This window comes from Cervus elaphus, chromosome X, assembly GCF_910594005.1.
Source record: "Cervus elaphus chromosome X, mCerEla1.1, whole genome shotgun sequence".
In the NCBI taxonomy this organism is placed as follows: domain Eukaryota; kingdom Metazoa; phylum Chordata; class Mammalia; order Artiodactyla; family Cervidae; genus Cervus; species Cervus elaphus.
Genome location: NC_057848.1, coordinates 26,703,973 through 26,724,974, shown reverse-complemented (window position 1 = coordinate 26,724,974; position 21,002 = coordinate 26,703,973). Strand labels below are relative to the sequence as shown.

Here is a 21,002-nt window from a genome sequence, read left to right as displayed (position 1 = left end):
TGTTGGAGAAGACTCTTTTTTTTTTTTTTTTGGCATTTTTGATAATCTTTATTACTTTTCTGATTCCAATCACAGGATATATACTCAGTACAAAACTTGAAAAAGTCACAGAGGCACTAAAGGAAAATACAAAATATATCTCCACTTTTATTAAAGTTCTCAGAGAAAAGTTAGATGGCACAATAAACAATATATATAGGCTCCACTGAAATCCAATGTTAATTTTGTTTTTCTTCCTGTATTTTTTATTTTGCTGAGCCATTTAGAAGCTGTAGGTGTTGTGAGCTTCATCTCTAATCTCTCTCAAGGACAATGGCCTACATAACTATAAGAACAATACCACAGCTAAGAAATCCATTATCACCCAATTTGTTCCACTTTCAAATTTCCAATTGTCACAAGAATCATTTTACACTTGAGTTCTAGAATGTCACACATTCTATATTCACCCAATTATTTCCCCTTAATGTGTAACTCGCTTCTCTACTCCTCTGCTTCCTGTTGGTTGGAAGTCTAGATGTTAAATTCAAGTTACCTTTTTGGGGTGGGGAGGGGCCTAGGTGTTGGATCCTTCAAATCATCATCTCCTATCAGGAAGCACATACCAGGCTGTCCCATTAGTGATGCCTGGTTTGATCACTTGATTACAATGATGATAGATCAGTCTATTGTCAAGACAAAGAGCTTTACACTTTTCAAGTTTATATAGCAACATTTGAGCACTCCACAAAGATTCTGCTCCTTAGTAGCCTTTTAGGTTTTGCATCCACTGATGATCTTTGCCTGATCAGTTATTCCGTTAATGGTTCAGGCTCTCATTAAAACACGGAATCCTTTCATGGTACCTGCCAAGTATGCAGCATGATCTTTGGGAGAAGGGACTGTCTAGGTAAACTTGAGTCACCAGACTGCTCCCAATGAGGCTGGAATATGGTTTGTCAGACTGTTTCAGGCTGGAGCTGCTGGGGAAACATGCTTGTTGAGCCTTGCTTCCAGCTCCATAAACTGAGAAGACTCACCTGGGAAAACCATGAATACAAAGGCCAGATCTAAAGTACCTCCACACTCCAGGGACATAGTTGCAGTTTGGATCTTAGTCTAGTTAAACAAGACCACTGTGGCCATGCCTGCTTTGCTGATAAACCCAGATTTTTATAAAAACAGAAACGGCTGGAAAAGTAATAATAGAGTTGCTGCAAAACTGAAAACCGCTGCCAGGAGAGAAACACATTCTACAAATCACACTGGCATTTAATGCCACTATACATTCACATAAGAAAAAAAAAAAAAAGAACATAAAATGCTGGAAATACACTGTTGATAACTGTGTCGAAAAAGGCAGGGTGGATGAGGTTTTAAGGAATGGGGAGACTTCCAAAATTCAGATTCTCTCGAGAACTCTTCAGATTTCAAAATTTCAAAACCGGAGATAACCATCAGCGACCAACCAGTTAACCAAAATTTGCTTCTGAGAGGGTATTTCAGGATATTCCACTTTTATCTGTAACACAGTTCTGTAATTTCAAAAAAAATTCTTTTCTGGAGGAAAATGAAACCTTCGTAAGCTGGATGGCAGAGTAAGAATTACACAACGGGGAACAACATAATGAATTACCAAGTTGAAATTTCATTGACTGTGGCCAAAAACACCAAGGCAGAGGTACAGAACAGGGAAAACAGCTTCATGGGTTTCTGTTATTTGAAAACTCCAGGCACATCTGCAGGAGAGCAGCCTAGGGGCCAAGGTGTTCGGAGGTCCAGGAGATGTGGGTGCTGATCCATCGGCCTGGCCTGGCCACATGTGCTGGTCAGAGTTGGGCCCGGAAGGGTACATGCAAGAAGGGCCTTGGATGACCTGGGGACACCCAGAGTGGAGGAGACCTGCCATGTGGAATCTCAAATCCACGACTCCAAGTTACTGGGGCTGAGCAAAGATCACTTGAATGTTCTCAACAGAAGGCCAACAGTTTACAATCATTTAAAAAGCAACATGCCTTTAAAAGCTAGCTGTCTTTTTAAAAGTACTCATCTGTGGTAAACAGTACTCATCTATGGTAATCCATTTCTGAGTTAATTTTCTAAAAGGAAAGAATATAGTATGCCTGCAGCAAATACAATGTATAAACCCAGTAAGGCAGCAGAAATATGAACTGTGCAGGCATGTATAACAAGTATGCAGATGTCATTTATTTGGTCCGCAAGTACAGTATAGTTGTATTTGAGTTTTACAAAACATCAAATATAAATAACCTGAAACTGTAACAATACACAAAAATTGCCTTCTTGTACCAGGCAGTGCAAGCTGAAAACTTGAGTAGATTAACAACTGTTTTACATTAATATACATAGTGCCAGTTAACATTTAAAAACAAGTTTCAATGCATAGCACTTGATACTTCTTTGAATCTGTTTCAGTAAGTTAAGAGTATGAAAATGGTTAGATCTAGGCTAAAAATAATTCTTCTTCTAACCAAAAATAAAGGCATAATATTTATAACCAGGTATCAACTTTACTAAACCACAATATTTTAAAGCTGTTAAATGATACCTAAGGGTATTTACATTAAAAAGGCAACATGCATTGTGTTGTTTCATCTCATGGACTGGTTATGCACATACTTTGTTCAAAGGGTTTTAAAACTATATTCCTACTTTCAGTACAGCACACTGCAATGTTTCTAATAGTTCTAGCAAAATGAATGCTTTAAAGGGAGCAGAATCATCTTCAAGTCACTGGTGTCAATTTTTTCCCTTTGGAACAAAGGACGTAACAAATAACCTGGTTCTGCCCAGAAGGCCTTAATGGAGTAAGAGGTTCCGTTCAGAGGCAGTTCTGTTCAATCTAATGCTATAACCTCATCAAGCTCCTCTGCCTGCTCTATGCGTGACCTTTTCGCACTGACGCTCTCTTTCTCATCTAGCTTCCTCTTGCGACTTCTTTCGTCTTCACTGATATCAGCATTATTTGAGGGACCTTCTTCATCCGAATCAACTATGAGCACATCATCTTGCTCTTGTGCTGTGGATGCAGAAGGCTGAGCTCCGTCGTCGCTGCCATTGGTTATGCTTTTGGCAGCATCTTCAGCTTGCTTGGGCCCCACTTTTTCTGGGGCATCACCAACAACTTCAAATTCAACATCCTTTCCTAGGTCTTCACTATGAAGGATGTTGATCAATAAAGTGTAGTCCTGAAGGAAGTCATCTGCTTGAAGTCGGCTCCCATTTCTAATTCCAAATTCTGACAATTTCTTGTGATTATTAGCTTCTGTCTCTCCCTCTTCTGAAGATATTAGGATTGTTCCTTTTCCATCTTCAATTTGGACATCTGGTGCTACCATAGCAAATTTTTCTTTCACAATCTTATCTTGTAAGGTGAGAACAGTCACTTTATGAACATTCAGCTGCACAGTCACCTCTGGCTTGCTGGCACATACGTAACAGTTAGGGTTGGGAGCATCCAGTGCACAAGGCACAAGAAGCTTCTTTCTTGGGTTTGGTTGTTTATTCAAAAAAATTGTTCTACACTGGTCTAAACGTCTTTGTGAATGATGGAAGGTAAGTACACAAGGAAATACAGGTTTGTTTTTTTCCCATATGGCTATTCCACAACCACTTGTTCAAAAAAAGACTATCCTCCCTCCATTGAATTATCTAAACTCCTCTACTGAATATCCATTGACCACACATATATGTCTGGAAATGCTTCTGGATTGTCAGTCCTGTCCCATGGATCCACAGCTCCAGTACTGGACATGTAGAGTAAGCTATGAAATTAGGCTGTGTTAGTCTCTTTATTTTTGCATAGTTACAATTCTTTAGGCTATCGTCAGGGTTGTGTTCTCACATAAATTTCAATATCAGCTCATCAGGGCCTTCTCTGGTTGTCCAGTGGTTGATATTCTACATGCCAATGCAGGGAACACAGGTTTGACCTCTGCTCCTGGAAGATCCCACAAGCTGAAAGGCCACTAAGCCAGAGCACCGCAACTGCTGATCCTGTGCTCTAGAGCCCACCAGCTGCAACTACTAAAGCTGGAGCGCCTAGAGCCTGTTCTCCACAACAAAAGAAGTTATCGCAATGAGAAGCTTATCTCCTGTAACTAGAGTGTAGCCCCCACTTACCACAACTAAAAAGACCCCATGTGTGCAGCAGCAAAGACCCAGACAAGCCAAAATTACATAAACAAACAAACAAATGAATCTTTTAAAAATGAACCTGCCTCACAATGCAGGGGCCGTCGCTTCAATCTCTGGTCAGGGAACTAAGATCCTACATGCAGTGGAGCAACTACTGAGACTGGGCTTTGTGTCTGGAGTGTCTGTGCACTGCAACAAAAGATCCCACGGGACACAATGAAGTTTCCACTTTCCCCAAATAAGACCGGATGCAGTGAAAAAAAGAAAGTAAGAATTTGTTTAAGAAATCAGCTCATCAATTTCTCCAAAAATATTTCCTGCCATTTTCATGGACTCTATAGATGTGTTTGGGGGAAACTGATCCCTGAACAATATCTTCTCATCAGACATGATTGAAGAATATGCATGTGATGTGTCTCTATATTTTTAGGTTTCCTTCAATTTCTCCCATTGTTTTCACACACAAATTTGTGTATGACAAGTTTTATTAAATGTACCATGATGTTTCATAAAGGGCAAGGTTCCCTGTGTGTCTGGATCCAACTAGGCAAAGGGATACTGGAAAGGGAAGTTGTGAAACAAGAAAAGATGCAGGCTGGACCACATAGGTCTTTACAGTCCACTGAAAGGCTGTGGCTTGAACTCTTGAGAGGGAGCCCGCTGGAGGATTTGGAACTGAATAATTACAGGACCGGACAGGTTTTAAAGCAACCTAGCAGCTTCAGCAGTCCATGTATGGGATCAAAGTAGCTGAATGATTCCAAGTTTCCTGGCTGAGGGAGAATCAGATGAGAGTCCCATCCCCCTGGTGAACTGACTTCACCGTTCTCTGCCAGTTTGGGGAGCATTGTCTAGAAAGGGCTATCCCCAGTGCCCCTTCTGCAGCTTTTGCCCTTTTCTCCAGCTGCCTGTTGTAAACCCTCCCCTCCCTTTTTGGCGATTTACCCACAAAAACTCTCATTTGTCTCCTTTCCTAGCAATATGGCTTGGTGGTTTCTCACCTAAGAGACAATCCCTTAGCAAGAAAATTAAGTAATAAATAAAACTGTGCTACCTCAATTCAATAATAAAGACTTTGCTATTGCAAGTGAAAAAAGGAACAAATGAATACAAAATAATCACCTTGGTTTAAGTCACAGGGAGAGTCTCTGGGTCTGTGTAACTACAAGATATAGAGGTAGTTTCTTTCTTCAGGCAAGGCTGGATCCAACATTTGGTTCCCTGAGATCTGCCTTCTCGCTCCAGCTCCCCCTCTGTCCCTTGCCAGCCTGCCTCCCCTACAACTCCCAAAGTGTCACTGGTCGGATGGGATCACCACAGCTGGAGGAAAGAAGTGCTCTGATAGGTCAGGCCTGAGCCACATGCCCACTCCTGGAATTGGAGGTGAAGTCAACTCTATCATAATCATAATGGGCGAGAGAAAAAGAAAGGGGTGATTTCCCAGGGTGACAGGAGGATACCAGAACCAAGAGAAGGAAATGGATGCCAGGTGAAAAAACCCATAGATGTCCTTGATGGTGGTATAGACTTTTCATCAAATTAAAAATCAATTTCTAATATATATATATTTTTAAACCAAGGTAGGAAAGATTCTTCTTTAATGTGAGCATCAGCCCTGCTTCTGACCCTCCCATCAGCTTCCATCCTCTGATGCTGGGGTTCCACATCCACTTCTTGGGGATGTCCTCTTCACAATGCCCCCTCACAGACCTTTGCTGAATTAGAGTTTCTAAGTCAGTGCTTTTTTTCAATGGGGAAATGGAGCAAACCACTCTATTCCAAAGCAACATCATTTCAAAAGTCATGATTCTTTATGAAGATAGCTAAGCAACATGGAAATCTAAATACTGAAATGATTCTCCCTAATGTCTGGTGATGACATTGGAGGGGGAGGCACTTATTCTGGGTGGTTATACTCAGCATTGTCCCACATGTTCATATGTTCAGAAAGTCCTGAAAGACAGGAATATGCCAGACCCAGAATTCTACAGTTTGCTTTCATTTCTTTCCATATTAGTTCACAGCTCTCTGGTTTGCTCTCTGATTGCCATATATTATTCCAGCAGGATGGAATTACCATGATTTAGTCAATGTTTCCCCCTGGATTTGCATTCTACCAATTTTTCACAATGACAAACAGTGCAGTGATTAATCCTGTGGTTGATTCTGCCTTGCTCACATATACAAGAAATTTCCTACAATAGATTCCCAAAACTGGGTCAAAGGATATGAGCATCTTGTAATAGAAAGTGCCAATCAAATGTCCAGATAGATTTTACTATCACTCTGATACTGTATAGGACTCCTTGTTTTGTCTTCTGTGGTGGTCCAGTGGTTAACAATCTGCCTGCCAATGCAGGGCACACGGGTTTGATCCCTGGGCCAAGAAGACAGCACACGCCTGGCTCAACTAAGCCCATGTGCCACATCTACTGAGCTCACCCTGATCTAGAGTCCATGCTCCAACACAGGAGAAGCCTGAGCACTGCAATTAGAGAGTAGCCCCCATTGGCTGCAAGCACAGAAAACCTGCACACAGATAACAAGAGGTGGCAAAGCCAAAAATAAACAAATAATTTTCATGAATAAAATTTTTAAAAGGAGTCTTTGTTTCCAACTACAGCCTTCTCAGACATTGACTATTTCAGTTAATTAAGTTCATCCTACACTAAGATCTGCTCTGGTCCTACAGAGCCAATCTTAAAAAGTAAGACCCAAAAGGATCAAACTGCTTCCAAGCATCTTAACATGATTTCAGAATAAAGCTCAAGAATACTTTTAGGAATAGAAAAATATCAAGCATGCAAGGGAAATTTGATAATGCTTAGCATCAAATGTCAAATTATCAGGAGGCAAAGAAGCAGGAAACTCCAATCCATTGTAACAGAAATCAGTGTGCTGTTGTTCAGCTGCTCAGTTGAGTTTACCTCTTTGCGACCCCATGGACTGCTTCTCACTAGTGTTCCCTGTCCTTCACCATCTCCCAGAACTTGCTCAAACTCATGTCCGAGGAGTCATGATGCCATCTAACCATCTCGTCTTTTGTCATTCCCTTCTCCTCCTGCCTTCAATCTCTCCCAGCATCAAGGTCTTTTCACATGAATCAGCTCTTCGCGTCAGGTGGCCAAAGTGTTGGAGAGTTCATTTTAACAGAAATCAGTTGAAATGCATCAGTTGGAAAGGAAGAAGTAAATGTGTATTTATTTACAGACAAAATGATTGTCTATGTAGGAAGGTCAATGGGATCTACAAAAGAGCTATTATAATTAACTAATGAGTTTAGCATGGTTTCAGGATACAAGGATACTCTTGACAGTGCCTTGGACTGCAAAATCAAACCAGTCAATCCTAAAGGAAATCAGTCTTGAATTTTCATTGGAAGGACTGATGCTGAAGCTGAAGCTTCAACACTTTTGCCGGCAGATGTGAAAAGCTGACTCACTGGAAAAGACCCTGATGTTGGGAGAGATTGAAGGCAAAAGAAGAATGGGAGGACAGAGGATTACATGGTTTGACAGCATAACACGCTCAGTGGACATGAACTTGGGCAAACTCCAAGATACAACAGGGACACAGAGCCTGGTTTGCTACAGTCCATGGGGTTGCAAAGAGTTGGACACAAGTCAGAGACTGAACAACAACAACGTTCTGGTATTATATCTTAATATATAAATGTAACTATAAAACTGACAAAATATTCCAAAATCAATACTGAATGGCAGTACACAACATTCTTATTCCCCCATTTCTGACATTGTCTTCACTTATGTTGTACTCCTTGAATATTGGGATCTCAGAATCTCCCTTCCAACCTGAAGATGAACACAGTATTCAGAAGTGAACAAACTAAAACTAATGTCAGAGACAGCATAGTAGCTCAGTTTTATTTTCTGCAGTTAACAATCACCAAAAAACTGTGTGGACATTGAGCCCCCAAACAGCAGCACAGGCACAAGGTGAAGCCCCATTAAACTGCTGCAGAAAGCAATGCCCTCGGGAAGGACACTTGAGGCTAGGGCACATAGGCTAGGTTTAAGGCCCTCTCCTGTTCCGAGACTGATCGAAAAGGGGGGGCCCAGAATGCTCCACGGTCTGCATCACCAGGGAAAGCTGCTCCTGAAAGAAGGCGACGGCCGTCTGGAGGAGGCCAGGGTCTTCAGCAGTCAATCGGCTAAAAGGGAAGGAAAATGAAATTCAAATTCCTGCGGAGAAGGAGGAAGAGGAGTATGTCCTCCCTCTGTCCACGCACACCAACAAGCCCAGAGCACCACACTTTTCCTCTAGGCTTAACCCTCCATTATGGCTCTTCCCGAGCTTAGACTGGTCACCACTCACCACTCCCTCCCTCGCCCCAGCTCCCTTTAGTACTGACAGAACCAACATGCGGCCACTAAGGTAGAGGTCCCTCCGAACCGGCAATCTTAGCTGAGTACGTCGAGTCAGGAGGTGGCGGGCATTGTCCGCCTCCGCATGTGATGAGAAAGGCACTGAGAGGCTGCTGGTGGAGATACGGTTAAGGTACCATTCACACTAGTCATTTTGCCTGTAAGTCAGGTTCCCTGCTCACGGAGACCCACCTTCTCCTACAAGGCCGCCACTGGACACCCTGGTTATCACCTCCCGACCCTCTGGATCCTTTCGGGTTGCTTTCCCTCACCACCATACCCTGGCAGCCAGACAACCCCTGACCCATACCCTCCAGCCTCCCAGATTACCCTCCTCCTACAGTTTAAGCCCCATTGCCTGCATCCCCCCAAACCACCCCTAGCCCACACCCCGACCTCTGTGGCTGCTTGGCCCACTGGGGCTCCTGGAATAGGATACAAGTGGTAGACTCGGGTACTCAGAACTCCGGCTCCGGGTGCAGCATCTCCACCAGGCCCTGGAACGTGACGTGCCCCCGGGATCTGCGGAATGGCAGCGGCTGCGCCACCTGACTCTCCGGCAGTGCTGGGGTCTCTGGAATCAGCCATGTCGCTGGAGCCGGCGGGGACTTCTCGACTGACGGTGTCACCAGGGCCAGCTGGGTGGCCAGAGCCATCGTGGCCACCAGCACCACCCGGCACACCTTGGGGGCCATGTGCTGTGCCTGCTGCAGAGGCCACGGCGCCTGCGTCTTCATCGGCTGCCCTCATGGCTCCTCCACCGTGTGCCTCGGACTCCATCTTGAACCGCTCTCCTCCTCCCTCAGCGGTGGGAAAGACTGAACCGTCTCTACAAATCCCAGCCCTGTAATGCGACCCGATCGGCAGAGCGCCTGCGCACACACACCCTGGTCCTGCCTCACGATCAGTTCCCACCAATCATTGGTTCCCGCCTTGAATGCAGGCTCTAGGGCAGTGGGCGCCCCCTGCTGAAGTTTCACGTGTTCCTGAGCCATGTCGCCCCAATGTGCGTGCGCAGGCACACACCCACGTGGTCTGGGCTTTCTAAGTCAACCCTGCCTCAGGCCAGAAACCTGGTAAATGGCTCAACCGTGAGGCCTCTGGGTGGCGCTCCACTCTTCAGTGTTGGGGCTGCTCCTCAGTGTGCGTGCTCAAAAAGACCCTGCCCCACTCCTCAGGGCATGTGACTGTTTCCAGTCTAAGCAGGGAACCTGGACACATCTCTCCCTCAGGGGCCCTCTGTCAGGTTGGGGGGACATTTGTAAGAATAGTCATGCTGTAGAAGGGAGCTCACTAGACCTAAAATGGACTAGAGGGCAAGGGGCTAAGCCAAACGACCCACCAGTGTCCTCCCTCTGCCCACTCCACATCCGTACCTGTGCTCTTCATCTGTAGTGAGAGCTAATACTTCTTACAGTCCATACGCTGAACTTCCGGATGTTCAAGCTGGGTTTAGAAAAGGCAGAGGAACCAGAGATCAAATTGCCAACATCCGCTAGATCATCAAAAAAGCAAGAGAGTTTCAGAAAAACATCTATTTCTACTTTATTGGCTATGCCAAAGCCTTTGACTATGTGGATGACAATAAACTGTGGAAAACACTGAAGGAGATGGGAGTGCCAGACCACCCAATCTGCCTCTTGAGAAACCTGTATGCAGGTCAGGAAGCAACAGTTAGAACTGGACATGGAACAACAGACTGGTTCCAAATAGGAAAAGGAGTACATCAAGGCTGTATATTGTCACCCTGCTTATTGAACTTATATGCAGAGTACATCATGAGAAATGCTGGGCTGGAGGAAGCACAAGCTGGAACCAAGAGTGCCGGGAGAAATATCAATAACCTCAGATACGCAGATGACACCACCCTTATGGCAGAAAGTGAAGAAGAATTACAGAGCCTCTTGATGAAAGTGAAAGAGAAGAGTGAAAATGTTGGCGTAAAGCTCAACATTCAGATCATGGCATCCAGTCCCATCACTTCATGGCAAATAGATGGGGAAACAGTGAAAACAGTGGCTGACTTTATTTTGGGGGGCTCCAAAATCACTGCAGATGGTGATTGCAGCCATGAAATTAAAAGACACTTACTCCTTGAAAGGAAAGTTATGACCAACCTAAACAGCATATTAAAAAGGAGAGAGATTACTTTGCCAACAAAGGTCCATCTAGTCAAGGCTATGGTTTTTCCAGTAGTCATGTATGGATGTGAGAGTTGGACTATAGAGAAAGCTGAGCACAGAATTGATGCTTTTGAACTGTGGTGTTGGAGAAGACTCTTTTTTTTTTTTTTTTGGCATTTTTGATAATCTTTATTACTTTTCTGATTCCAATCACAGGATATATACTCAGTACAAAACTTGAAAAAGTCACAGAGGCACTAAAGGAAAATACAAAATATATCTCCACTTTTATTAAAGTTCTCAGAGAAAAGTTAGATGGCACAATAAACAATATATATAGGCTCCACTGAAATCCAATGTTAATTTTGTTTTTCTTCCTGTATTTTTTATTTTGCTGAGCCATTTAGAAGCTGTAGGTGTTGTGAGCTTCATCTCTAATCTCTCTCAAGGACAATGGCCTACATAACTATAAGAACAATACCACAGCTAAGAAATCCATTATCACCCAATTTGTTCCACTTTCAAATTTCCAATTGTCACAAGAATCATTTTACACTTGAGTTCTAGAATGTCACACATTCTATATTCACCCAATTATTTCCCCTTAATGTGTAACTCGCTTCTCTACTCCTCTGCTTCCTGTTGGTTGGAAGTCTAGATGTTAAATTCAAGTTACCTTTTTGGGGTGGGGAGGGGCCTAGGTGTTGGATCCTTCAAATCATCATCTCCTATCAGGAAGCACATACCAGGCTGTCCCATTAGTGATGCCTGGTTTGATCACTTGATTACAATGATGATAGATCAGTCTATTGTCAAGACAAAGAGCTTTACACTTTTCAAGTTTATATAGCAACATTTGAGCACTCCACAAAGATTCTGCTCCTTAGTAGCCTTTTAGGTTTTGCATCCACTGATGATCTTTGCCTGATCAGTTATTCCGTTAATGGTTCAGGCTCTCATTAAAACACGGAATCCTTTCATGGTACCTGCCAAGTATGCAGCATGATCTTTGGGAGAAGGGACTGTCTAGGTAAACTTGAGTCACCAGACTGCTCCCAATGAGGCTGGAATATGGTTTGTCAGACTGTTTCAGGCTGGAGCTGCTGGGGAAACATGCTTGTTGAGCCTTGCTTCCAGCTCCATAAACTGAGAAGACTCACCTGGGAAAACCATGAATACAAAGGCCAGATCTAAAGTACCTCCACACTCCAGGGACATAGTTGCAGTTTGGATCTTAGTCTAGTTAAACAAGACCACTGTGGCCATGCCTGCTTTGCTGATAAACCCAGATTTTTATAAAAACAGAAACGGCTGGAAAAGTAATAATAGAGTTGCTGCAAAACTGAAAACCGCTGCCAGGAGAGAAACACATTCTACAAATCACACTGGCATTTAATGCCACTATACATTCACATAAGAAAAAAAAAAAAAAGAACATAAAATGCTGGAAATACACTGTTGATAACTGTGTCGAAAAAGGCAGGGTGGATGAGGTTTTAAGGAATGGGGAGACTTCCAAAATTCAGATTCTCTCGAGAACTCTTCAGATTTCAAAATTTCAAAACCGGAGATAACCATCAGCGACCAACCAGTTAACCAAAATTTGCTTCTGAGAGGGTATTTCAGGATATTCCACTTTTATCTGTAACACAGTTCTGTAATTTCAAAAAAAATTCTTTTCTGGAGGAAAATGAAACCTTCGTAAGCTGGATGGCAGAGTAAGAATTACACAACGGGGAACAACATAATGAATTACCAAGTTGAAATTTCATTGACTGTGGCCAAAAACACCAAGGCAGAGGTACAGAACAGGGAAAACAGCTTCATGGGTTTCTGTTATTTGAAAACTCCAGGCACATCTGCAGGAGAGCAGCCTAGGGGCCAAGGTGTTCGGAGGTCCAGGAGATGTGGGTGCTGATCCATCGGCCTGGCCTGGCCACATGTGCTGGTCAGAGTTGGGCCCGGAAGGGTACATGCAAGAAGGGCCTTGGATGACCTGGGGACACCCAGAGTGGAGGAGACCTGCCATGTGGAATCTCAAATCCACGACTCCAAGTTACTGGGGCTGAGCAAAGATCACTTGAATGTTCTCAACAGAAGGCCAACAGTTTACAATCATTTAAAAAGCAACATGCCTTTAAAAGCTAGCTGTCTTTTTAAAAGTACTCATCTGTGGTAAACAGTACTCATCTATGGTAATCCATTTCTGAGTTAATTTTCTAAAAGGAAAGAATATAGTATGCCTGCAGCAAATACAATGTATAAACCCAGTAAGGCAGCAGAAATATGAACTGTGCAGGCATGTATAACAAGTATGCAGATGTCATTTATTTGGTCCGCAAGTACAGTATAGTTGTATTTGAGTTTTACAAAACATCAAATATAAATAACCTGAAACTGTAACAATACACAAAAATTGCCTTCTTGTACCAGGCAGTGCAAGCTGAAAACTTGAGTAGATTAACAACTGTTTTACATTAATATACATAGTGCCAGTTAACATTTAAAAACAAGTTTCAATGCATAGCACTTGATACTTCTTTGAATCTGTTTCAGTAAGTTAAGAGTATGAAAATGGTTAGATCTAGGCTAAAAATAATTCTTCTTCTAACCAAAAATAAAGGCATAATATTTATAACCAGGTATCAACTTTACTAAACCACAATATTTTAAAGCTGTTAAATGATACCTAAGGGTATTTACATTAAAAAGGCAACATGCATTGTGTTGTTTCATCTCATGGACTGGTTATGCACATACTTTGTTCAAAGGGTTTTAAAACTATATTCCTACTTTCAGTACAGCACACTGCAATGTTTCTAATAGTTCTAGCAAAATGAATGCTTTAAAGGGAGCAGAATCATCTTCAAGTCACTGGTGTCAATTTTTTCCCTTTGGAACAAAGGACGTAACAAATAACCTGGTTCTGCCCAGAAGGCCTTAATGGAGTAAGAGGTTCCGTTCAGAGGCAGTTCTGTTCAATCTAATGCTATAACCTCATCAAGCTCCTCTGCCTGCTCTATGCGTGACCTTTTCGCACTGACGCTCTCTTTCTCATCTAGCTTCCTCTTGCGACTTCTTTCGTCTTCACTGATATCAGCATTATTTGAGGGACCTTCTTCATCCGAATCAACTATGAGCACATCATCTTGCTCTTGTGCTGTGGATGCAGAAGGCTGAGCTCCGTCGTCGCTGCCATTGGTTATGCTTTTGGCAGCATCTTCAGCTTGCTTGGGCCCCACTTTTTCTGGGGCATCACCAACAACTTCAAATTCAACATCCTTTCCTAGGTCTTCACTATGAAGGATGTTGATCAATAAAGTGTAGTCCTGAAGGAAGTCATCTGCTTGAAGTCGGCTCCCATTTCTAATTCCAAATTCTGACAATTTCTTGTGATTATTAGCTTCTGTCTCTCCCTCTTCTGAAGATATTAGGATTGTTCCTTTTCCATCTTCAATTTGGACATCTGGTGCTACCATAGCAAATTTTTCTTTCACAATCTTATCTTGTAAGGTGAGAACAGTCACTTTATGAACATTCAGCTGCACAGTCACCTCTGGCTTGCTGGCACATACGTAACAGTTAGGGTTGGGAGCATCCAGTGCACAAGGCACAAGAAGCTTCTTTCTTGGGTTTGGTTGTTTATTCAAAAAAATTGTTCTACACTGGTCTAAACGTCTTTGTGAATGATGGAAGGTAAGTACACAAGGAAATACAGGTTTGTTTTTTTCCCATATGGCTATTCCACAACCACTTGTTCAAAAAAAGACTATCCTCCCTCCATTGAATTATCTAAACTCCTCTACTGAATATCCATTGACCACACATATATGTCTGGAAATGCTTCTGGATTGTCAGTCCTGTCCCATGGATCCACAGCTCCAGTACTGGACATGTAGAGTAAGCTATGAAATTAGGCTGTGTTAGTCTCTTTATTTTTGCATAGTTACAATTCTTTAGGCTATCGTCAGGGTTGTGTTCTCACATAAATTTCAATATCAGCTCATCAGGGCCTTCTCTGGTTGTCCAGTGGTTGATATTCTACATGCCAATGCAGGGAACACAGGTTTGACCTCTGCTCCTGGAAGATCCCACAAGCTGAAAGGCCACTAAGCCAGAGCACCGCAACTGCTGATCCTGTGCTCTAGAGCCCACCAGCTGCAACTACTAAAGCTGGAGCGCCTAGAGCCTGTTCTCCACAACAAAAGAAGTTATCGCAATGAGAAGCTTATCTCCTGTAACTAGAGTGTAGCCCCCACTTACCACAACTAAAAAGACCCCATGTGTGCAGCAGCAAAGACCCAGACAAGCCAAAATTACATAAACAAACAAACAAATGAATCTTTTAAAAATGAACCTGCCTCACAATGCAGGGGCCGTCGCTTCAATCTCTGGTCAGGGAACTAAGATCCTACATGCAGTGGAGCAACTACTGAGACTGGGCTTTGTGTCTGGAGTGTCTGTGCACTGCAACAAAAGATCCCACGGGACACAATGAAGTTTCCACTTTCCCCAAATAAGACCGGATGCAGTGAAAAAAAGAAAGTAAGAATTTGTTTAAGAAATCAGCTCATCAATTTCTCCAAAAATATTTCCTGCCATTTTCATGGACTCTATAGATGTGTTTGGGGGAAACTGATCCCTGAACAATATCTTCTCATCAGACATGATTGAAGAATATGCATGTGATGTGTCTCTATATTTTTAGGTTTCCTTCAATTTCTCCCATTGTTTTCACACACAAATTTGTGTATGACAAGTTTTATTAAATGTACCATGATGTTTCATAAAGGGCAAGGTTCCCTGTGTGTCTGGATCCAACTAGGCAAAGGGATACTGGAAAGGGAAGTTGTGAAACAAGAAAAGATGCAGGCTGGACCACATAGGTCTTTACAGTCCACTGAAAGGCTGTGGCTTGAACTCTTGAGAGGGAGCCCGCTGGAGGATTTGGAACTGAATAATTACAGGACCGGACAGGTTTTAAAGCAACCTAGCAGCTTCAGCAGTCCATGTATGGGATCAAAGTAGCTGAATGATTCCAAGTTTCCTGGCTGAGGGAGAATCAGATGAGAGTCCCATCCCCCTGGTGAACTGACTTCACCGTTCTCTGCCAGTTTGGGGAGCATTGTCTAGAAAGGGCTATCCCCAGTGCCCCTTCTGCAGCTTTTGCCCTTTTCTCCAGCTGCCTGTTGTAAACCCTCCCCTCCCTTTTTGGCGATTTACCCACAAAAACTCTCATTTGTCTCCTTTCCTAGCAATATGGCTTGGTGGTTTCTCACCTAAGAGACAATCCCTTAGCAAGAAAATTAAGTAATAAATAAAACTGTGCTACCTCAATTCAATAATAAAGACTTTGCTATTGCAAGTGAAAAAAGGAACAAATGAATACAAAATAATCACCTTGGTTTAAGTCACAGGGAGAGTCTCTGGGTCTGTGTAACTACAAGATATAGAGGTAGTTTCTTTCTTCAGGCAAGGCTGGATCCAACATTTGGTTCCCTGAGATCTGCCTTCTCGCTCCAGCTCCCCCTCTGTCCCTTGCCAGCCTGCCTCCCCTACAACTCCCAAAGTGTCACTGGTCGGATGGGATCACCACAGCTGGAGGAAAGAAGTGCTCTGATAGGTCAGGCCTGAGCCACATGCCCACTCCTGGAATTGGAGGTGAAGTCAACTCTATCATAATCATAATGGGCGAGAGAAAAAGAAAGGGGTGATTTCCCAGGGTGACAGGAGGATACCAGAACCAAGAGAAGGAAATGGATGCCAGGTGAAAAAACCCATAGATGTCCTTGATGGTGGTATAGACTTTTCATCAAATTAAAAATCAATTTCTAATATATATATATTTTTAAACCAAGGTAGGAAAGATTCTTCTTTAATGTGAGCATCAGCCCTGCTTCTGACCCTCCCATCAGCTTCCATCCTCTGATGCTGGGGTTCCACATCCACTTCTTGGGGATGTCCTCTTCACAATGCCCCCTCACAGACCTTTGCTGAATTAGAGTTTCTAAGTCAGTGCTTTTTTTCAATGGGGAAATGGAGCAAACCACTCTATTCCAAAGCAACATCATTTCAAAAGTCATGATTCTTTATGAAGATAGCTAAGCAACATGGAAATCTAAATACTGAAATGATTCTCCCTAATGTCTGGTGATGACATTGGAGGGGGAGGCACTTATTCTGGGTGGTTATACTCAGCATTGTCCCACATGTTCATATGTTCAGAAAGTCCTGAAAGACAGGAATATGCCAGACCCAGAATTCTACAGTTTGCTTTCATTTCTTTCCATATTAGTTCACAGCTCTCTGGTTTGCTCTCTGATTGCCATATATTATTCCAGCAGGATGGAATTACCATGATTTAGTCAATGTTTCCCCCTGGATTTGCATTCTACCAATTTTTCACAATGACAAACAGTGCAGTGATTAATCCTGTGGTTGATTCTGCCTTGCTCACATATACAAGAAATTTCCTACAATAGATTCCCAAAACTGGGTCAAAGGATATGAGCATCTTGTAATAGAAAGTGCCAATCAAATGTCCAGATAGATTTTACTATCACTCTGATACTGTATAGGACTCCTTGTTTTGTCTTCTGTGGTGGTCCAGTGGTTAACAATCTGCCTGCCAATGCAGGGCACACGGGTTTGATCCCTGGGCCAAGAAGACAGCACACGCCTGGCTCAACTAAGCCCATGTGCCACATCTACTGAGCTCACCCTGATCTAGAGTCCATGCTCCAACACAGGAGAAGCCTGAGCACTGCAATTAGAGAGTAGCCCCCATTGGCTGAAAGCACAGAAAACCTGCACACAGATAACAAGAGGTGGCAAAGCCAAAAATAAACAAATAATTTTCATGAATAAAATTTTTAAAAGGAGTCTTTGTTTCCAACTACAGCCTTCTCAGACATTGACTATTTCAGTTAATTAAGTTCATCCTACACTAAGATCTGCTCTGGTCCTACAGAGCCAATCTTAAAAAGTAAGACCCAAAAGGATCAAACTGCTTCCAAGCATCTTAACATGATTTCAGAATAAAGCTCAAGAATACTTTTAGGAATAGAAAAATATCAAGCATGCAAGGGAAATTTGATAATGCTTAGCATCAAATGTCAAATTATCAGGAGGCAAAGAAGCAGGAAACTCCAATCCATTGTAACAGAAATCAGTGTGCTGTTGTTCAGCTGCTCAGTTGAGTTTACCTCTTTGCGACCCCATGGACTGCTTCTCACTAGTGTTCCCTGTCCTTCACCATCTCCCAGAACTTGCTCAAACTCATGTCCGAGGAGTCATGATGCCATCTAACCATCTCGTCTTTTGTCATTCCCTTCTCCTCCTGCCTTCAATCTCTCCCAGCATCAAGGTCTTTTCACATGAATCAGCTCTTCGCGTCAGGTGGCCAAAGTGTTGGAGAGTTCATTTTAACAGAAATCAGTTGAAATGCATCAGTTGGAAAGGAAGAAGTAAATGTGTATTTATTTACAGACAAAATGATTGTCTATGTAGGAAGGTCAATGGGATCTACAAAAGAGCTATTATAATTAACTAATGAGTTTAGCATGGTTTCAGGATACAAGGATACTCTTGACAGTGCCTTGGACTGCAAAATCAAACCAGTCAATCCTAAAGGAAATCAGTCTTGAATTTTCATTGGAAGGACTGATGCTGAAGCTGAAGCTTCAACACTTTTGCCGGCAGATGTGAAAAGCTGACTCACTGGAAAAGACCCTGATGTTGGGAGAGATTGAAGGCAAAAGGAGAATGGGAGGACAGAGGATTACATGGTTTGACAGCATAACACGCTCAGTGGACATGAACTTGGGCAAACTCCAAGATACAACAGGGACACAGAGCCTGGTTTGCTACAGTCCATGGGGTTGCAAAGAGTTGGACACAAGTCAGAGACTGAACAACAACAACAACGTTCTGGTATTATATCTTAATATATAAATGTAACTATAAAACTGACAAAATATTCCAAAATCAATACTGAATGGCAGTACACAACATTCTTATTCCCCCATTTCTGACATTGTCTTCACTTATGTTGTACTCCTTGAATATTGGGATCTCAGAATCTCCCTTCCAACCTGAAGATGAACACAGTATTCAGAAGTGAACAAACTAAAACTAATGTCAGAGACAGCATAGTAGCTCAGTTTTATTTTCTGCAGTTAACAATCACCAAAAAACTGTGTGGACATTGAGCCCCCAAACAGCAGCACAGGCACAAGGTGAAGCCCCATTAAACTGCTGCAGAAAGCAATGCCCTCGGGAAGGACACTTGAGGCTAGGGCACATAGGCTAGGTTTAAGGCCCTCTCCTGTTCCGAGACTGATCGAAAAGGGGGGGCCCAGAATGCTCCACGGTCTGCATCACCAGGGAAAGCTGCTCCTGAAAGAAGGCGACGGCCGTCTGGAGGAGGCCAGGGTCTTCAGCAGTCAATCGGCTAAAAGGGAAGGAAAATGAAATTCAAATTCCTGCGGAGAAGGAGGAAGAGGAGTATGTCCTCCCTCTGTCCACGCACACCAACAAGCCCAGAGCACCACACTTTTCCTCTAGGCTTAACCCTCCATTATGGCTCTTCCCGAGCTTAGACTGGTCACCACTCACCACTCCCTCCCTCGCCCCAGCTCCCTTTAGTACTGACAGAACCAACATGCGGCCACTAAGGTAGAGGTCCCTCCGAACCGGCAATCTTAGCTGAGTACGTCGAGTCAGGAGGTGGCGGGCATTGTCCGCCTCCGCATGTGATGAGAAAGGCACTGAGAGGCTGCTGGTGGAGATACGGTTAAGGTACCATTCACACTAGTCATTTTGCCTGTAAGTCAGGTTCCCTGCTCACGGAGACCCACCTTCTCCTACAAGGCCGCCACTGGACACCCTGGTTATCACCTCCCGACCCTCTGGATCCTTTCGGGTTGCTTTCCCTCACCACCATACCCTGGCAGCCAGACAACCCCTGACCCATACCCTCCAGCCTCCCAGATTACCCTCCTCCTACAGTTTAAGCCCCATTGCCTGCATCCCCCCAAACCACCCCTAGCCCACACCCCGACCTCTGTGGCTGCTTGGCCCACTGGGGCTCCTGGAATAGGATACAAGTGGTAGACTCGGGTACTCAGAACTCCGGCTCCGGGTGCAGCATCTCCACCAGGCCCTGGAACGTGACGTGCCCCCGGGATCTGCGGAATGGCAGCGGCTGCGCCACCTGACTCTCCGGCAGTGCTGGGGTCTCTGGAATCAGCCATGTCGCTGGAGCCGGCGGGGACTTCTCGACTGACGGTGTCACCAGGGCCAGCTGGGTGGCCAGAGCCATCGTGGCCACCAGCACCACCCGGCACACCTTGGGGGCCATGTGCTGTGCCTGCTGCAGAGGCCACGGCGCCTGCGTCTTCATCGGCTGCCCTCATGGCTCCTCCACCGTGTGCCTCGGACTCCATCTTGAACCGCTCTCCTCCTCCCTCAGCGGTGGGAAAGACTGAACCGTCTCTACAAATCCCAGCCCTGTAATGCGACCCGATCGGCAGAGCGCCTGCGCACACACACCCTGGTCCTGCCTCACGATCAGTTCCCACCAATCATTGGTTCCCGCCTTGAATGCAGGCTCTAGGGCAGTGGGCGCCCCCTGCTGAAGTTTCACGTGTTCCTGAGCCATGTCGCCCCAATGTGCGTGCGCAGGCACACACCCACGTGGTCTGGGCTTTCTGAGTCAACCCTGCCTCAGGCCAGAAACCTGGTAAATGGCTCAACCGTGAGGCCTCTGGGTGGCGCTCCACTCTTCAGTGTTGGGGCTGCTCCTCAGTGTGCGTGCTCAAAAAGACCCTGCCCCACTCCTCAGGGCATGTGACTGTTTCCAGTCTAAGCAGGGAACCTGGACACATCTCTCCCTCAGGGGCCCTCTGTCAGGTTGGGGGGACATTTGTAAGAATAGTCATGCTGTAGAAGGGAGCTCACTAGACCTAAAATGGACTAGAGGGCAAGGGGCTAAGCCAAACGACCCACCAGTGTCCTCCCTCTGCCCACTCCACATCCGTACCTGTGCTCTTCATCTGTAGTGAGAGCTAATACTTCTTACAGTCCATACGCTGAACTTCCGGATGTTCAAGCTGGGTTTAGAAAAGGCAGAGGAACCAGAGATCAAATTGCCAACATCCGCTAGATCATCAAAAAAGCAAGAGAGTTTCAGAAAAACATCTATTTCTACTTTATTGGCTATGCCAAAGCCTTTGACTATGTGGATGACAATAAACTGTGGAAAACACTGAAGGAGATGGGAGTGCCAGACCACCCAATCTGCCTCTTGAGAAACCTGTATGCAGGTCAGGAAGCAACAGTTAGAACTGGACATGGA

General features: G+C 44.1%; 2 protein-coding genes across 4 annotated transcripts; both read right to left on the bottom strand.

Annotated features, from left to right (window-relative positions):
- Window positions 1-7,995: 7,995 nt before the first annotated feature.
- LOC122690791 (EKC/KEOPS complex subunit LAGE3-like) lies at window positions 7,996-9,369 on the bottom strand. Of its 2 annotated transcripts, none has more exons than XM_043897734.1 (3): window positions 8,962-9,369; window positions 8,519-8,635; window positions 7,996-8,308 (listed from the first exon to the last, which is right to left on the bottom strand). In XM_043897734.1, exons 1-3 carry the CDS (start codon window positions 9,300-9,302, stop codon window positions 8,170-8,172), a joined length of 597 nt encoding a protein of 198 aa, XP_043753669.1. In that variant the 5' UTR covers window positions 9,303-9,369; the 3' UTR covers window positions 7,996-8,169. The 2 variants fall into 2 exon arrangements, with proteins under 2 accessions (XP_043753669.1, XP_043753668.1); XM_043897733.1 differs by having other exon boundaries at window positions 8,510-8,635; window positions 8,962-9,368.
- A 9,415-nt stretch (window positions 9,370-18,784) lies between these two features.
- LOC122690673 (EKC/KEOPS complex subunit LAGE3-like) lies at window positions 18,785-20,158 on the bottom strand. Of its 2 annotated transcripts, none has more exons than XM_043897567.1 (3): window positions 19,751-20,158; window positions 19,308-19,424; window positions 18,785-19,097 (listed from the first exon to the last, which is right to left on the bottom strand). In XM_043897567.1, the coding sequence occupies exons 1-3, from the start codon at window positions 20,089-20,091 to the stop codon at window positions 18,959-18,961; spliced, it is 597 nt and encodes a 198-aa protein (XP_043753502.1). In that variant the 5' UTR covers window positions 20,092-20,158; the 3' UTR covers window positions 18,785-18,958. The 2 variants fall into 2 exon arrangements, with proteins under 2 accessions (XP_043753502.1, XP_043753500.1); XM_043897565.1 differs by having other exon boundaries at window positions 19,299-19,424; window positions 19,751-20,157.
- Window positions 20,159-21,002: the final 844 nt, after the last annotated feature.